This window comes from Hypanus sabinus, chromosome 7, assembly GCF_030144855.1.
Source record: "Hypanus sabinus isolate sHypSab1 chromosome 7, sHypSab1.hap1, whole genome shotgun sequence".
Classification (NCBI taxonomy): Eukaryota; Metazoa; Chordata; class Chondrichthyes; order Myliobatiformes; family Dasyatidae; genus Hypanus; species Hypanus sabinus.
This window is the reverse complement of record NC_082712.1, coordinates 174021997-174041371: the sequence shown is the minus strand read 5'-3', so window position 1 is coordinate 174041371 and position 19375 is coordinate 174021997. Positions and strand designations below refer to the sequence as shown.

The following is a 19375-nucleotide window of genomic DNA, read 5'->3' as shown; positions in this document are numbered from 1 at the left end:
GTTGATGGAGAGAGAGAGTAGGTGTGTGTGCATGTGTGAGCACATGCACCCGGATAGGAGAGAAGAGCAAGGCTTGTTTTGCTGTTTTTTTTTTGTTGCTGTTGATCTGCTGGGCATTGTGGGTACACTATATAGGCACCAGCATGTGTGGGCTGCCCCCAGCACATTTGTGGGCTGCCCCCAGCACATCCTTAGGCTGCGTTGGTTGTTAAATGCACTCAACAGATTTCACTCTATTTTTCAATTTATATGTGATTAAAAAATGAATCTTAATCCCAAAAATCATTCTCTTGACATTGAACAAAGAACAGAGAACAGCACAAAACATAAATAGGCCCTTCCACCTGAAATGTCTGCATCAAACACAATGCCAAATTAAATCTCTTCTGCCTGCATGGGGCCCATATTGTTCCATTCCCTGTAAATTCAAGCATCTAACAATCTATTAATTACTACTACCGCTCCCACTACCACCCCTGGCAGCCAGTTCCAAAAACCCACCACTCTGTGCAGAAAAAAACTTGGCCTGCACACCTTTGAATTTCCCCCCTCAACTTAAATGGGTATCCTCAAGCATTTGACATTTCAAAAAATTCTAACTGTTCTATCCACATATTTCATCATTTTATAAATTTCTATCATTTCACCTCAGTCTCAAATATTCAAAGAAAGGCAACCTTAATTTGTCCAACCTCTCCTTATAGGTAATACTCTTGGCATCCAGATGGCATTCTGGTGATCTTTTGCACCCATTCCTGTGAAGTGGTGACCAGAAATGCACATAACTAAAAGCAATACTGTTACTGAAACTCAATGAACAATATCCTGGGAATCTCCACTGACCACAACCAGGTACAAGAGCCTCAGGACTTATACCACCAGGTTCAAGACAGTTACTATGGATAAAAGAAAAATGGAGGGTTATGGGGTAGTGTTGGTTTAGTACTTTTTTTTAAGGATTATAATGGGTCAGCACAACATGGAGGGCTGAAGGGCCTGTATTGTGCTGTAGTGTTCTATGGTACCCCTCAACCATTAGGTTCTTGAACAAAAAGGGAAAACTACACTTGTCCATCCATTGAGGTGTTCCCACAACCAATGATCTCACTTTAAGAGCTCCTTGGCTTCTTAGCCCATATTCTTGTTATTTATTGCTATTTGTTTATATTTGCATTTACACAGTTTGCCTTCTGCACCTGGTTGATCTTTCATTATCTGTTACAGTCACTATTCTACTCCATAATGTACTGGCTAGGCACAGGAGTCCATTCAGCCAGAGACTCATTCCACCGAGATGCAACACTAAGCGTCATAGGAAGTCATTCCTGCCTGTGGCCATCAAACTTTACAACTCCTCCCTCGGAGTGTCAGACACCCTGAGGCAATAGGCTGGTCCTGGACTAATTTCCACTTGGCATTATTTACTTCTTATTATTTAATTATTTATGATTTTATATTGCTATATTTCTACACTATTCTTGGTTAGAGCGACTGTAACGAATCCCAATTTCCCTCGGGATCAATAAAATATGTCTGTCTGTCTGTATTCTATAGATTTGCTGAATATGCCCACAGGAAAATGAATCTGAGTTGTATACAGTTCATGTACATGCTCTGATAATAAAACTTATAAATTTTGAAACTTAACTGAAAGAGGTAAAATAAAGATTGGCTTTATTTGTCACATGTACATCAAAATATACAGTGAAATGTGTCATGTGCATCAACATCCAACAGTCTGAAGATGTGTTGGGGACAGCCCATAAATGCCGAAATGCTTTGGCATCAACATAACATGCCCACAGTTTACTAACTAACCCATATATTTTTGGAATGTGGCAGGATACCAGAGGAAATCTATGTTTCCTCTAAGGAGAACGTACAAATTCCTTACAGGTAGTAGTGGGAATTGAAACCCAATCATAAACGCTGCAAAGCATTATTCAAACTGCTGCACCACCATGCCATTAATGGGACAGCTGTTGCGCAAGTAGCTCTGAAGCCCAGACTAATGATCTAGAGTTTCGAGTTCAAACACAACTTGGCAACCAGAAAATCCAAGTCCAATTAATTAAACAAAGGTGGAATTAAAAGGTTACCGACAAAATTTTATTATATTAAATTGTTTAAATGTTACCAAATAAATTGAGTTCTTCCCTTCATGACCAATCCCTTGGGCGGAAGATATGTCAATCCATAGTTTCCTCGACTGCCGCAATGAAGCCACTCTCAGGTTGGAAGAACAACATCTCATATTCCATCTGGGTAGCACCCAGCTGACAGCATAAACATTGATTCTCTAATTTCTGGTAATTTCTCCCCTCCCTATCTCCTTTACCATTCCCCATTCTGGCTCCTCTCTCACCTGTTCTCCTCTTCACATGCCCATTACCTCCCTCTGGTACCCTTCTTCTTTCCCTTTCTTCCATGGTCCAATCTCCTGTCATATCTGATTCCTTTTCCTTTAGCACTTCACCTTTTTCACCTATCACCTCCCACCTTCTCATTTATCCCCCCCTACCCCCTCACCTGATTTCTTGCCAACTTGTACTCCTTCCCTCATCCCACCTTCATATTCTGGCTTCTGCCCCCTTCCTTTCCAGTCAGAGAACACTACAGGACAGAAACAGGTCCTTTGGCCCATCTAGTCTATGCTGAACTGTTACTCCGTCCAGTGCCACTGACCAGCACACGGACCATAGCCCTCCATACTTTTACAATTTTCTCTTAAAAGTTGAAATCAAACCCATATCCATCACTTACACTGGCAACTTGTACCACATTCTCACCAACCTGACTGACGTTTCCTCCTCATGTTCCCCTTAAACTTCTCTCCTTTGACCCTTACCCATGACCTCTAGTTGTAATCTCGCCCAAACCTCAGTGGAAAAAGCCTCACAATTACCCTACCTGTACCCCTCATAATTCTGTATACCTCGATCAAATCTTCCCTAGGTGCTAAGGAGGGAAGGTGACTAACCTAGTCAACTTTCCCAATAGCTCAGGCCCTCAAGACCCAGCAACATTCTTGTAGATTTTCCCTGTACTCCTTCAATCTTATTGATATCTTTCCTCTAGGTAAATAACCAGAACTGCATTCAATACTCCAAGGCCTCACCAATGTCTTATACAACTTCGACATAGCATCCCAATTCCTTACTTGGTTTTATGAAAGGCAATTTGTCCAAAGCTTTCTTTACAACCCTACCTCCCTTAACATCACTTTCAAGGAATTCTGGATCCCTGTTTTACTGCACTCCTCAGTGCCGGACCAGCCACTGTGCAAGTCCTGCTCTGATTTGTCCTCCCAAAGTGCAATACCTCACACTGATGCATTAAATTCCATCTGCAATTTTCAGTCCATTTTTCCAACTGGTCCAGATCCTGATGCAAGCTTTGACAGCCTTCCTCACTGCCCAAAACATCCATAAATGCAGCCTGACCTGCATTTTGTCTTTGTTACTCTGGATTTCCAACAACTACAGAATCTCTTGGACTCCTAAAAAAATGAACAACAATTAGGTAGTTTTTCCAAGCTTTGCCTGTGCAATACTGCGCAGCACCTTCTTTCAACGATGGCCCAAAGAATCAAAGCCTTCCTTTCAAAATACTGGCATAAATCTGAGAGAGTTAAATATTATAATGGTGAGGAGGAATCAGGCTCCTAATCCACTGATGATAGTCAATTCTTTTTATTGATGCTATTGATCTTATACACCACTATCAGAAAGAAAAGCTTTAGAAAGAGAGAATAACCAACGAACATGCTGAACTGAAGCAGTATGCCTTCCAAATAAATACTTCAGTGGCAGAGTTGGAGACAATAGTTGTGATTTTCCTGCCAGTATTTCCATTCTTTAAGCTCAAGAACATCTGTGCATTCTCGGCTGTCTGCAGTCTATTCTTCTTTACCAAGAAACACAAACTACATCAAACAGATATGAAGGCTGCCCAATCACCACTGTTCCAAGTAACCCCACCTTACGTAGAGCAATCACATGGTGAAAGAAGAATGTAAACAGATATTTCTGAAACTGTCACAGGTCCCACACGAAAAACTTAATTCTCTTCCTCAGTACAATGCTCTAAAACTGTAATTAACCCCTTCTGGCACTGCATCGGGAAGTTATACAGTGGAATTCTCAGCAAACAGGCACCATGTACAAATATACTAGCACAAGTGTGAATATGCAAGCTTCCCTCCAATTTCCAGCCAATCAAATGAAAAGACCGCTTGCAAAAAAATCACTATTTTATGTCCTTCAGTGAATATTCATTGCATTATCTATTCAATCTATATTACTATTTTGTATATATATCTTACTGTAATTCATTTTTTCTATTATTATGTATCGGAATATACTGCTGCTGCAAAGACAACAAATTTCAGAACAGGTGCTGGTGATATTAAACCTGATTCTGATTCTTTATGAATTCAGGACCTTAAGTCATAGGAACAGAATTAGACCATTCGGCCCATTAAGTCTGTCTGCCATTCTATCATGATTGATTATCTCTATCAGCCCCATTTTCATGACTTCTCCCCATAAACTTCATTACCCTGACGAATCAAGAATCTACTAATCTCCTGAAGTCTTGGCTTGAAACATCAACTGTTTACTCTTTTCTATTGATGCTGCCTTGAGTGCAGATTTCCTCCAGCATTCTAAGTGTGTTGCTATTAATCTGCACTTTAAATATACCTTATACCTGGCCTCCACAACCATGTGTGGCAATGAATTCCACAGATTCACCACTCTCTTGCTAGGCTTCAAAGCAGAAAGGAGAGCAAGTGATATCTGCACTGTCGTTTTACTCCAGCATTTATCCAATTTACATCTGAAAACTATAAAGCTGCAGTCAGATCTCCATCAGCTTGTGCACCATGAATAGTGATTAATCATTAAGTAAAAGTATTCTCCTTGTGTCATCTCTGACCCTTTTGGCAAACCAGCAAATTAAATGTGTGCAATCTGATTACTGAGTCCTTCTATCATAGGAAAGACTTTCCCTTTGTCTGTCCACACTTCCCACTGCCTCAGTAAAGCAGCTGGCATAATCAAAGAGTACACTCACCCGGACAGTCTCTCTTCGCCCCTCCCATCGGGCAGAAGAAACAAAAGCTTGAAAGCACAAACCATCAGGCTAAAGAACAGGTTCTACCCTACTGCTATCAGACTCTTGAATGGACCTTTTGCACAACACGAGCAACTCTTGACCCTACAATCTACCTTGTTATGACTTTATTGTTTATTTGCCTGCACTTTCTCTATAGCTGTTATAGTTTATTCTGCATTTTGTTTTCCCGTGTTCTACGTCAATGAACTGATCTGTATGAATAGTATGCAAGACAAGCTTTTCACTGTATCTTGGTACATGTGACAATTTTAAACCAAAACCCTTTATCTAAGGTATCCTTTCATGGCTTTAAACACCATGGCCAATTCACTTCTTCATTTACTCTGCTCTGAGAGGAACAAAACACCATGTGAGTTTTCCTATTAAATAATAATAAAACTCAACCATCAAATAATAAAATAATTTTAAAACCAACAACAAAATGTAAGATTTAAATCAAATTCCCAGTCTCATGCTCCAACAACCATGGTCTAAAGGTGTTTCAAATCTGAAAAAAAATCAGTAAATACTACAAATAATCTATCAGGACATGTCTACAGAGGGATGAAGAGTTAGCATTTCAAACAGATTTTACCAGAATTGAGAAGGTAAGAGGAAAATTGTAAAAGATCTACAACATGGCGTAAAGAAGGAGAGATTAAATGATGAAGGGCTGTTGACACAAAACATTTATTCCTTCTCTGTATAGTTAAGGCATAGGACTATGAGAAATTATGGCCCTCGGTGTTAGCTGTGAGCAGAAGTAGGCTATTCGGCCCATTGAATCTGCTTGATAGATCAGTGTGACTTGTCAAAAATTTGCATTACCAACCTTAACACTTCAGCAAGCGTTTGTTATGCATCTGGAGAAACAGCCTTTTAGTGAGAATATACATTTAAAGCTTCTTGCTCCTTTTGGCCAATAAGAATGCTTTTTGCTGGTTGCTATGCCACTGGAGAATGTGTACGTGGCTGAGTAAATGTAGGCAACCCCCATTTTACGGGTCAGGGAATTGAGATCCTATTAATCAGACTGTAAAGCAACTTTCCAAAATGAGCAACAGCATCAAGAGTTGAAAAAACATACATTGTTTTTACATTCATGTAAATTCTACAACATCAAATTTCCATTACCCGAACTTTGCCATAACTTTGGGATCAAGTTATTTGGGAACTGCAATCCCAAATGTACTGCAGAAAACAACTACCAAAAGGCAAATCAATATTAAGCAGATCTAGAAGGATAATGTTAAACGTTAATAGATTCTATATTATATGGGTCTAATATTGCAGACACTGCCATACCTATCTCAAATGAAATGGACTAAATAAACACATTCATAATCTGAGCAACCCAGACTGCGAGCCTGAAAAAAGCTGATGTTTTCACAGTCAGTCCAACCATTCTGAAGCACTTTGTCCTTTTAAACCAATCAAGCAGAAGCAACAGAATCCACAATCATAATCAGGATCAGGTTTAATGTCACTGGCATATGTCATCAAATTTGATATTTTGAGACAGCGGTACATTGCAATACATAATAAAAACACAATAAGAAATATACAGAAACAAAAAACGTCCAGTGACAGCTCTGTAGGCAAAAATGCCTTGTTAGTGACAGAGGTCAGTGCAAAATGGCCAGATTGGTTGAAGCTGACAAGAAGGCAACAGTAACTCAAGTAATCACACATTTCAACAGTGGTGTGCAGAACAGCTTCTCTGAATGCACAACACATCAAACCTTGAAGCAGATGGGACTACAGCTGCAGAAGACCCTGAATATAGAATACCCTAATAAAGTGGCCACTGAGTATTTAATATATAATTGCAATCACAATAAATATATTTGATACTTGTTGGCATTCTACATTGGTGTCAGAATATGTGGTGATACTTGCAGGCAAGCCCCAGGACACTCTCAAGTGTGTTGGTTGTTGGCACACACGACACATTTCACTGTTTGTTTCTATGTACACATCATATACTGCACTTTCCAAAATCATGAAATTACACAATAACAGTCTAATCAATGTCTGATACAAGAGTTAGCACATACTTGCTTCTTTGAGCCATCTCATCCATCATGGCACTCTTAACCTCAGGATCAGAATCAGGTTTATTATCCGCAGCACGTGACGTAAAATTTATTAACTTAGCAGCAGTTCAATGCAATACATAATATAGAAAAAAAACACAAAATAAAATAATAATAATAATAAATAACTAAATCAATCACAGTGTATGTAAATTGAATAGATTAAAAATTGTGCTAAAACAGAAATTATATATATATATAAAGGATTGAGGTAGTGTCCAAGGGTTCATTGACTATTTAGGAATTGGATGGCAGAGGGAAGCTGTTCCTGAATCGCTGAGTGTGTGCCTTCTGTACCTCGTACCTGATGGTAACAGTGAGAAAAGGGCATGCCCGGGTGCTGGAGGTCCTTAATAATGGACGATGCCTTTCTGAGACGCTGCTCCTTGAAGATGTCCTGGGTACTTTGTAGGCTAGTGTCCAAGATGGAGCTGGCTAAATTTACAACCATCTGCAGCTTCTTTTGGTCCTGTGCAGTAGCCCCTCCATACCAGACAGTGATACAGCCTGTCAGAATGCTCTCCACAGTACATCTACAGAAGCTTGTGAGTGCATTTGTTGATACACCAAATCTCTTCAAACTCCTAATGAAGTATATCTGCTGTCCTGCCTTCTTTATAACCGCATCGATATGCTGGGACCAGGTTAAATCCTCAGAGATCTTGACACCCAGGAACTTGAAGCTGCTCACTCTCTCCACTTCTGATCCCTCTATGAGGATTGGTATGTGTTTCTTCATCTTACCCTTCTCCTGAAATCCACAATCAGCTCTTTTGTCTTACTGACATTGAGTGCCAGGTTGGCACTCCACTAGCTGGCATATCTCATTCCTGTACGCCCTCTCGTCACTACCTGAGATTCTACCAACAATGGCTGTATCGTCAGCAAACTGAGAGATGGTATTTGAGCTATGCCTAGCCACACAGTCATGGGTATAGAGAGAGAGTGAGAGCAGTAGGGTAAGTACACACCCCTGAGGTGAACCAGTGTTGACTGTCAGCAGGGAAGAGATGTTATCACCAATCCACACAGACTCTGGTCTTCTGGTTAGGAAGTCAAGGATCCAATTGCAGACGGAGGTACTGAGACCCAAGCTCTGCAACTTCTCAATCAGGATTGTAGGAATGATGGTATTAAATGCTGAGCTATAGTCAAAGAACAGCATCCTGACATAGGTGATTGTGTTGTCCGGGTGGTCTAAAGCCGTGTGAAGAGCCATTAAGATTGTATCTGCCGTTGACCTATTGTGACGATAGGCAAATTGCAATGGGTCCAGGTCCTTGATGAGGCAGTTCATCCTAGTCATGACCAACCACTCAAAGCATTTCATCACCATAGATGTGAGTGCTACTGGGCAATAGTTATTAAGGCAGCTCACATTATTCTTCTTAGGCACTGGTATAATTGTTACCTTTTTGAAGCAAGTGGGAATTTCTGCCCATAGCAGTGAGAGGTAGAAAATGTCCTTGAATACTCCTGCCAGTTGGTTGGCACAGGTTTTCAGAGCCTTACCAAATACTTCATTGGGACCTTCCGCCTTTTAAGGGTTCACTCTCTTTAAAACATCAGCCTCTGAGCAGAGATCACAGGGTCATCAGGTGCAGCAGGGATCTTCACAGCTGTAGTTGTATTCTCCCTTTTAAAGTAGTGTTGAGTTCATCAGTTGAAGTATCGCTACCATTCAAGCTACTGGGTTTTGCTTTGTAGGAAGAAATGTCTTCTCCAACCTCGTTTGAAATTGTCTCTTTGCCCTTGAAATAACCCTCCGCAAATTATACCTGGCTTTCTGGTACAGGCCTGGATTGCCAGACTTGAACGCCACAGATCTAGTCTTCAGCAGATGACATACCTCCTGGTTCATCCATAGCTTTTGGTTTGGGAATGTACAGTAAGTCTTTGTAGGCACACACTCATCTACACAGGTTTTAACAAAGTCAGTAACAACTGCAGCATACTCATCCAGGTTCAAAGATGAATCCCTGAATACAGTCCAGTCTACTGATTCAAAGCAGTCCTGTAGGTACTCCTGTGCTTCCCTTGTCCATACCTTCTTGGTCCTCACTATTGGTGCTGCAGTCTTCAGTCTCTGCCTATACTCAGGGAGCAGAAGTACAGTCAGGTGATCAGACTTCCCGAAGTGAGGGCATGGAATAGCACAGTAGGCATTCTTGATGGTGGTGTAGCAATGGTCTGGTGTGTTATTTCCTCTGGTATTGCAAGTGATCTGTTGATGGTAATTGCTCAGTGAGTTTTTCAGACTGGCCTGGTTAAAATGTCCCAAAACTATGGTGAAAGCATTAGGATGTGCTGTTTCGTGCATGTTGATCCCATTGCTCAGATCATCTAACGCCTGATTGACATTGGCCTGAGGTGGAATGTATACTGCTACTAAAAATTACCCTGGAGAACTCTCGTGGTAGGTAAAAAGGACAGCTCTTAACTGCTAGATATTCCAGTTCTGGTGAGCAAAGTTGAGACAGCACTGATATATTTGTGCACCAAGTAGAGTTGATCATGAAGCACACTCCTCCACCTCTGCTTTTGAGAGACTCTACAGATCTATCCTGATGGTGTAAACCCATCAACCTGAATCGCTGCATCCAGTACAGAAGGGGTTAACCAGGATATTGTGAAATAAAGGAAACACGTGGCCCTAATGTCCCTCTGATTCAGCACCCTAGCTTTGAGATCATCGATTTTGTTCACCAGCGACTGCATGTTTGCCATCAAGATAGTCGGTATTGGAAGTTTAAAACCCCATTTCCTTAAATGCACTTGTATCCCCGATTCCATGTTTTCTCTGTGGAATCCTATATGGACCCTTCCATCCACAATCAGTGTTGTTTCTGACTGTTTTAAGCAGCGATAGTTTGTTTAAACACATTAAAACATCTTTGCTGACTGTACTGACCTTGGAAGCTGTTGTTCTTTTTAGCTGTACCACACTGTAACAAGAATATTTAATCATATCCATTGCTGCTACTTGAGTCACCCTTAGGCGCCCCAGAAGAGATAACCTACAAGTTTATTTACTTATTTAGAGATTTAGCATGGAAAAGGCCCTTCCAGTCCAATGGGTGCACTACCCAGCAATTTAACCCTAGCCTAATCACAGGCCAATTTACTTTGATCAATTAAGCTATGAACTGGCTCATCTTTTGACTCTAGAAAGAAAACGGATCACCCGGAAGAAGCACAAGGAGAACGTACAAGCTTCTTGCAGATAGCGCCAGAAATTAACTCTAAACTCTGGAACGCCCTGAGTTGCACTAACCACAACACTACCATGACTCCAATTGTACTTAAATTTTAGTCACTATTAAGATGGCCAAATCAGAACCATTTCTGTGTACACTAAGATCAGATCGGAAAAATAAGTACATGAATAGGAGAGGTTTAGAGGGCGATGGACCAAATATGGGCAGATGAGATGAGCTCAATGGGCAACACAAAATGCCAAAGGGCTTGTTTCCATCCTGTGTGACGTAAAGGACTCATCTCACAGAACCCTGTGATAATCTGAATCTGACTCTTATACATGTGATAAATACACTCAGTGGCCACTTTATTAGATACAGGACTTTATTAGTACCTAGTGTGGCCTTCTGCTGCTGTAGCCCATCCACTTCAAGGTTTGATATGTTGTGCATTCAGAGATGCTCTTCTGCACACCACTGTTGTAACCCATGGTTATTTGATTTACTGCTCCCTTTCCTTTCACCTTGAACCAGACTGATCACTCTCCTCTGACTTCTCTCATTAATAAGGTCTTTCCTCCCAAAGAACTGACACACGTTGGATTTTTGGGGATATTTTTCACAAAATTCTCTGTAAACTCCAGATTCTATTTTGCATGAAAATCCCAGGAGATCAGCAGTTTCTGAGAAACTCAAACCAATCCATCTGACATCATCAATCAATCCAGGATCAAAATCATTTAAATCACATTTCTTCCCACTTTGCTGTTTGGTGTGAACAACAACTGAACCTCTTAACCATCTCTGCATGTTTTTATGCATTGAGTTGTTGCCACATGATTAGCTGATTACATATTTGCATTAATGAGCAGGTGCACATGTGTACCTAATAAAGTGGCCACTGAGTGTATATGAATTTGAACCTGACTCTGTGACTCTAAGCCAGATGATCTGTTTTCCAGGGTTGGAGTTTGGGGTAGAGTAGGAAGGGTTCAAAGGCTTGAGAGCCCAGTGGCCAAGGAAGAGATGTTAAACTTGAACAAGAATCCCAGAAGCATGGGGACTCCCTATCTGTGCAAAATTTGACAACAAAAAGTTATGGCAATAGGCCAGGGGTTTCTAACTGTTTTTATGCATAGACCCATAGCATTAACCAAGGGATCCATGGACCCCAGTTGGGAACCCCTGCAATAGGCAAAAATCTGGTGATTGCAACAACAAATGAACCAAAGATCAACAAAAGATGGAAACTGTTGTTCTGCTCCTATATAATGTTGCTTGAACAGTTCACTACATTCCAACCCAGAGGCACACTGCGAAGGTGTCACTGCTCTGCGTAGACAGGAACTGTTGGGTTAGGCTGTCTAATTGTCATTATCTTTGCAACCCAACAATTAACTTCCTGCTTGTATTTCATCAAACTACTTAGAAAAATGTAAACATCTATAATGTTTCATAGTGGCCACAATATGTATCTGCAATTGTTCATTGTGTCATGCAGTGGTTACAGTTCTTCGTGTTATTATGAAAAGCTCTGGAAACTTCTCTAGTACTGCATTAAGGGCCATCTAATTAGGTAACTCTTACCTACAAATTTAAAAGCAATGGTTCTTATCTATGGGGTATAAGTAGTATCGACCACACTGGTCCAGCTTCATTAGTCTTTCTGTTCTCAGCTTCTAAACATTTGCAGCAATACATTTCCCACTCTCACTGTTCTATCAGCACTTACAACGATCATGAAGCAACAAGTTTTGTGCCTCTTTCCTGACTTCTGAAAGAACCTTGGATCAAAAACATCAGAATTCAACAGAACCAAGCAAAGGCACAGCCTGAGAGGGCAGGGAGGTTCTTGAAAAAAATCACAAAACCACAGTTCAGCCAAAGGGTTTATATATCATAAAAGCTCTAAGAATAAAAAGAGAAGTAACAACAACTGAAAGCATTGCACAAAACATGCCACAACTTGACTGGTCAACCGCACTTCAGACAACGTGACAACAAGCATGCAAACAGCAAAATAACTTTCACTCTTTTGACACTTATTGCTCATTCACAATTTGTGGCTTCCCCTACCAAAGTGGTCCATTCGGATAAACATGGTTTATCTAGCGCTCCCAGTGTCTCACTAGAACTCTTTTGGTTACGATTTACAAGTGCTTCCTCAGAGCTCTGAAGAGAAAACAAAAACATATTGAAAAGATTATCTAAAACAGCCTGCAATTATCTGGAACTGTCTGTCATGCACTACTGAACTGGGGTAGCAAGAGTCCATTACAGTTTCACAGTGTTAATTTGTGCCAAATAATTACATTGCTAATCAAACACAGCATCAACCAAAATCAAAAATTATAGGGTAGCATTGGAGATTTTTCAGCTTACAGGCTGTTTGGTAAATTGAAAAGCTTTCTTTTTGATAAATCTTAGTGTATGACTAATTTTGACAGATTAGTCACAATTTGGATTGACTGTGTTACTAAATAGACCCTTCCCAATACTAAGAATACAATAACTAGGCTGACAATAACACAGAGAACACACACATAAAATACTGAAGGAACCCAGCAGGTTGGGCAGCATTTATGGAGGGGAATAAACAGACAACATTTCAAGACTGAGACCCTTCATCACAACTGCAAAAGAGGGCAGAAGGTACTTCAAACCCTCCTTCATATGCAAAATATTCATAGTCCACTATCCTCTTTTATCAGATTCCATCTTCTTCAGCCCTTTACCTTTTTTTTACCTATCACCTCCCAGATTCTTACTTCATCCCCTCCCTCACCTGGTCTCCTTTATCATCTGCCAGTGTGTGCACTTTCCCCTCTCCCACCTTCTTATTCTAGCTTCTTCCCCTTTCCTCTCCAGTCCTGAAGAAAGGTCTTGGCCCAAAACATTGACTACTTGTTTCCCTCCATAGATGCTGCAGACTTGCTGAGTTCCTCTGGCATTTTGTGTGTGTTACTCTGAATTTCTAGTGAACCTCTTCTATTTAACACATAAAGAGAAACAGCTTTTAAAAAATCAGCATCGCTTGGCCAAAACCTGAAAGTAAATCACAGCACAGCCCCAAGATATATCTTATTCATTAAATCAATGGGTTAACCTTTAATGGATTTTTGAAGTTCATACAGAGGGAGACATGGGAGAGTGCACAGTTGTAAAACTTTGAGCCACTGTTACCTGTATGTCACTGGGTTCACTGATACCTACCATGCAGTTCATCTGTGGATGTTCAAATAGAAAGAGAGGAAAATACAAGGTCTGGTAAAGGTACAGAAGGCATACAATTGATAAGAAAGTTCAATCACTTAGCATTCAAAATGAGGTAATGAAATAGATTAGATACTGGCTTCGTGGGAGACACCAGAGAGCGGTAGTAGATGGTTACCTCTCTGACAGGAGGCTTGTGACTAGCAGTGTACCACAGAGATCAGTGCTGAGTCCATTATTCCTTGTCAACTGTATCAAAGATCTGGGTAATAACGTGGTTAACTGGATCAGCAAATTTGCGGATGACACCAAGACTGGGAGACTAGTGCACAGCGAGGAAGACCATCAGACGTTGCACAGGAATCTGCACCAGCTGGAAAAATGGGCTGAAAAATGGCAGGAAGAATTTAACACAGACAAGTGTGAGGTGCTGTACTTTGGAAAGAGCAACCATGGTAGGTCTTACACAATAAGCAATAGAGCACCGAGGAGTGTTGTAGAACAAAAGGATCTGAGATTTCAGGTCCATTGTTCATTGAAAGTGGTGTCTCAGGTAGATAGGGTCATAAAGAAAACTTTTGGCACACTGGCCTTCATAGATCAAATTATTGCATATAGGAGTTGACATGTTATGCTGAAGTTATATAAGACGCTGGCAAGGCCTAATTTGGAGAACTGTGTGCATTTTTTGTCACCTACCTACAAGAAAGATGCAGAGAAAATTTACAACGATGTTGCCAGAACTGAAGGACTTGAGTTACAAGGATAGATTGAATAGGTTAGAACTTTATTTCCTAGAATGTAAAAGATTAAGGCGAGATTTAATGGAGTATACAAAATTATGAGGAGTATAGATAAGGTAAATACAAGCAGGCTTTTTCCACTGAGCAAACACGAGGAAATCTGCAGATGCTGGAAATTCAAACAACACACACAAAATGCTGGTGGAACACAGCAGGCCAGGAGAAGCACTGCCGACGTTTCGGGCTGACCCTTTGTCCACTGAGGTTGGGTGAGACAACAACTAAAGGTCACGTGTCAGGGGAGGACGGTGAAATATTTAAGGGGAACATGAGAAGAAACTTCATCACTCAAAAAGTAGTGAGAGTGTGGAATGAGCTGCCACCATAAGTGGTGAATACGTTTTTGATTTCAACGTTCAAGAAAAGTTTGGAATAGGTACATGGTTGGTAGGGGTATGGAAGGCTATGGTCTGGGTGCAGGTTGATGGGAGTAGGCAGTTTAAATGGTTTGATGTGGACTGGATGGGTCTAAGGGCCTGTTTTTGTGCTGTAGCTTTCTATGACTAATTGGTGTAGAAAAAACCACTTGCACTTTGACAGAGTGAAGTACAGGATAAATGATTGATAAAGACAAAATTAGTTTAACATGAGAATTTTTTTTTACAGATACTGCTAGTTAGGATCTGTAAGACATTGCAAAATTCAGACTCAGATTTATTTATCAAATATACATTGAAACCTACAATGAAATGCATTGTTTGTGTCAACAACAAACACAACCTCAGGAAACACCCACAACGCTGGAGGAACTCAGCAGGCCAAGCAGCATCTATGGAAAAGAGTAGCTGTTTTGGGCTGAGACACACCATCAGGATGAGCTGGGGGCAGCCTGCAAGTATCGCCGCACATTCTGGCACCAACAGAGTATGCCCACAACAATCAGCAAAACACTTGAGAGTAGCAGGAAGCACTGTGAATTGTTCTAATGAAAGATCTCCCCAAAATGACGACTATTTATTCCCCTCCGTAGATGGTGCATGACCTGCTGAGTTCCTCCAACATTTTGTCCATGTTGCTCAAGATTTCTAGCAACTGTGGAATTTTGTGCTTAACACTGTCAATTGCCTTCAGAAGGAAATGATTAGCTGAAAGAAAGAACCTGCAGGGCTACAGGGAAAGGATGAGTTGGACTGCACTTCCATAGAACTGTTACTGATTCAATGGTCCAATTTATCTTCTTATCTTCTTCCACACTGTAACCAGCAATGCTCCACATTAGGAACACGTAATCATCTTGCCCTTTCAGCCAGCCATACCATTCATCAAGATCACTGATGTTCCACCTCAACAGTATTTCTAAAATCTATCATTGATTCCTTTAATATCTACCTCTAATGTCAACGGTTGAGGATAGGTTGAGGAAACTATGGCTTTTTTCTTTGGAGCAAAGAAGAATCAGAGGTGACTAGAGGGTGTATATGATGATTGAAGCACAAGTCGAGTGGACAATAACAGTCTCATATAACATGTTTTTTTCTATCTGCTGTAAGTTATGGGGCAAACACTATAGCATAGTGGTTAGCACAATGCTTTATCAGCGACCTTGGTTAAATTCCTGCTACTACCTGTAAGGAGTTTTCACATTCTCCCTGTGACCACTTAGGTTTCCTCCGGGTGCTCAGATTTCCTCCCACAATCCAAAGATGTACCAGTTGGGAGGTTAATTGGTCATTGTAAATTTTCCCTGGACTAGGTGAGGATTAAAATCAGGGGGTTGCTGGGTGACATGACTTGATGGGCCATAAGGTCCTCTTCCTCACTATATGTCAACAAAAATAAAATACCACAGTAATATTAAATCATTTTCCCTCTCTACTGACCTGCTGGGTAATGCTCCTTTACATTTCAGATCTCAACAACAATTCGGACCTGTAATTCTGCTTCTGCATTACTTTGTAAATGCTGAGCTCCTCCAGCATTTTTTGTGTGTGTCGCTCAAGATTTCTAACATCCGAGAATTGCTTGTGTTTACATAATTTTTTGCTTGTTTTCTCAATCTTGAATGCTGCCTTCATTAATATATCAACCAAATTGCTTCATCAACAGTTTATAACCAGAGCAATGCTGGCCTCTCTCCAATCAGAGACAGTCCCTTTCGGATATCCATGCCTCCATTCCCTTTTGACGACTAATCACTAACTTGTTTTCTCTTTCCCAATTCTCAGAGGGTCCTCGACCTGAAACAACAACTGCTTCTGCTTCCATGGGAATGCTTAACATTGCTCTTCAGAGTCACATTCACGTTTTTTAATTTTTTTTAAATTTTAGAACATAGAATAGTTCAGCAAAGAACGTGTCCTGCGACCCATGACGTTGTACCGACCTTTTAACCCATTCTAAGATCAATCTAATCCTTCCCTCCTACATAGCCCTCCATTTTCTAGCATCCATGTGCCCATCTAAGAGTTTCTGAAATGTCCCTAATATATCTGCCTCTACCATCACTCCTGGAAGGGAGTTAATAAAAAACTTCTGCCACTCCCCCTATACATTCCACCAACCACCTTAATGTTATGCCCCCTTGTATTTTCCATTTCTGCCCTGGGAAAAAACTTCTGGTTATCCATTCTACTTGTGCCTCGTATCATCTTGAACAGGTCTATTAAGTCACTTCTTATTCACCATCTCTCCAAAACGAAAATCCTAGTCACTCAGCCTACCCTCATAAAATATGCTCCCTAATCCAGCAGCATCCTGGTAAACCTCCTCTTCACCCTCTCTAAAGCTTCCACACCCATCCTGTAATGAGATGACCAGAACTTCAGTACAGTACACGAAGTGTGGTCTAGCCCAGGTTTTATAGAGCTGCAACATTACCTCACTGCTCTTGAACTCAATCCTCTGAGTAATGAAAGCCTGCACACCATGGGCACTCTTAACCACCCTCTGGCTTGCACTGCAACAATATTTCGAGATATAGCACAGTAACAGGCCTTATGAGCCTAAGCTGCCCATTAGCAGCCCCATGTGACTGATTAACATAATAATCTGTAAGGTTTTAGAATGTGGAAGGAAACTGGAGCACCCAATGGAAAAGCTCACAGTCACAGTGAGCATGGTCAAACACCTTACAGACTGCAGCAGAATGGAACCCAGATGCTGGTGCTGAAATAGCATTACGCTAACCCACTATACTACCATACCACTGGCACTTTTGGGATTAATAACTACCAGACTTTTGTGTACTGATGAATCTGGAGCCCAAGAAACATTTTTACTATGACAGTACTTCTGTTATTTGACATTGCACTGCAGAAATGATTGCAATGACTACAAAAAAAAAATCAAAGGCAAAATGTTTCAATGCAAGCGCAATACTTAGGCCAACTAGATAGAAGAGCAATCATAAAAAAAACTGTGGTAGAATGTCAACTGTCCATTTCCCTTCCAAGAAGCTGCCTGACTCACTGAGCTCCTCCATCATCTCATTCATTGCTTCGGATTCCAGTAATCTGCAGTGCTTTGCATCTCTGGTGATAATTTCAGTTTGATCGCTCCATCATCACAGCAGTTCTTTCTGCTTTCTGCATTCTAAGCTCCAAAATACCTCCACCATAACCACTGCTATTTCCAATCAATACCATCAGACCTCCCTCTTTGATTCTTATAATCACCTATACCAATATCTCTTTCTTGGGAGTATCAAATTTGTCTTAAGATCATAAGACATAGGATCAGAATTATGCCATTTGACCCATCACATCTGCTCTGCAATTCCATCATGGCTGATCTATTATCATTCTCAACCCCATTCTCCTGGCTTCCAAAAACATCTGATGCTCTTACTAATCAAGAACCTATCAACCTCCACTTTAAATATACCCAATGACTTGGCTTCCACAGTCATCTGTGAATTCCACAGATGCACCATCCTCAGGCTACAAAAATTCCTCATCTCTGTTCTAATGGGACATTCTTTTATTCTGAGGCTGTGACCTCTGGTCCAAGACTCCCCTGCTACAGGAAACGTCCTCTCCAAATCCACTCTATCCAAGTCTTTCAATATTCAATAGGTTTCAATTAAATCCCCACTCATTCTTCTAAACTCCAGAAAATACTTGCCCAGAGCCATCAAGCACCCCTCATACGTTTCTGGGATCATTCTCGTGAATGACTTCTGGACCCTGTCCATTGCCAACAGATCTTTTCTTAAATAAGGGACCCAAAAGTGCTCACAGCACTCCAAATGCAGTCTTAACAATGCCTTATTATAAGTCTCAGCATTACATCATAAATACAAGAGTCTGCAAATGCTGGAGGAACTCAGCAGGTTAGACAGAATCTATGGAGAAGGGTAAAGAGTCAACATTTCAGGCCAAGACTCTTCATCCTCTTGAAATGAATGCTAACATTGCTTTTGCCTTCCTAGATAATTTCTGTAATGTTTTTGAGACATTTCATCAGCTGAAACTGTTGTATGCATGTATTGATGCTGAGAGGAACCTAACAGGAAGTGTAGGAGGAAAACACACAATTCTAAGCACCTTTTCTATTATACACCATAGAACATGACACCACAAGAACAGGTCCTTCGGCCCACAATGTTGCGCCAAACCAATTAAATTAGTAATCAAATGGCCAACTAAATTAATCTCTGCTGCCTACACAATGCCCATATCCTTCCATTTTCCTCACATTCATGTGCCTAACTAAACATCTCTTGAGAGTGCCTAATATATCAGCCTCTACCACCACCCTAGGCAAAACATTTCAGGCACCCACCACTCTCTAGGTAAAAAAAAAACTAAGCCGCTCACACATCTTTTGAAATTGCCCCTTCTCACCCAAAATGGTATTGGTCATTTTAAACCTGGGAAAGACACTATCTGTCTGCTCTAACTATGCCTCTCATAATCTTAATAAACCATCTTCAGGTCTCCCCTCAGCCCCTGCTGCTCCCAAGAAAATAATCCAAGTTTATCCAACCTCTCAGCTGCTAATTTGTGTC

The 19375-nt window shown here is 40.8% G+C and overlaps 1 protein-coding gene across 4 annotated transcripts in view; it reads right to left on the bottom strand.

The window, feature by feature from the left end:
• The window catches only part of hipk3a (homeodomain interacting protein kinase 3a), a 231524-nt gene that overhangs the window by 195900 nt on the left and 16249 nt on the right, over positions 1–19375 (bottom strand). For 2 of the 4 annotated variants that reach the window (XM_059976150.1, XM_059976151.1), the window contains one exon: positions 12488–12583. The exons of the other annotated variants lie outside the window; for them this stretch is intronic. In XM_059976150.1, the coding sequence (XP_059832133.1) occupies positions 12488–12512 (25 nt within the window). In that variant the 5' untranslated portion in view covers positions 12513–12583. The remainder of the gene's footprint in view (positions 1–12487; positions 12584–19375) is intronic. 4 annotated transcript variants of the gene reach the window in all.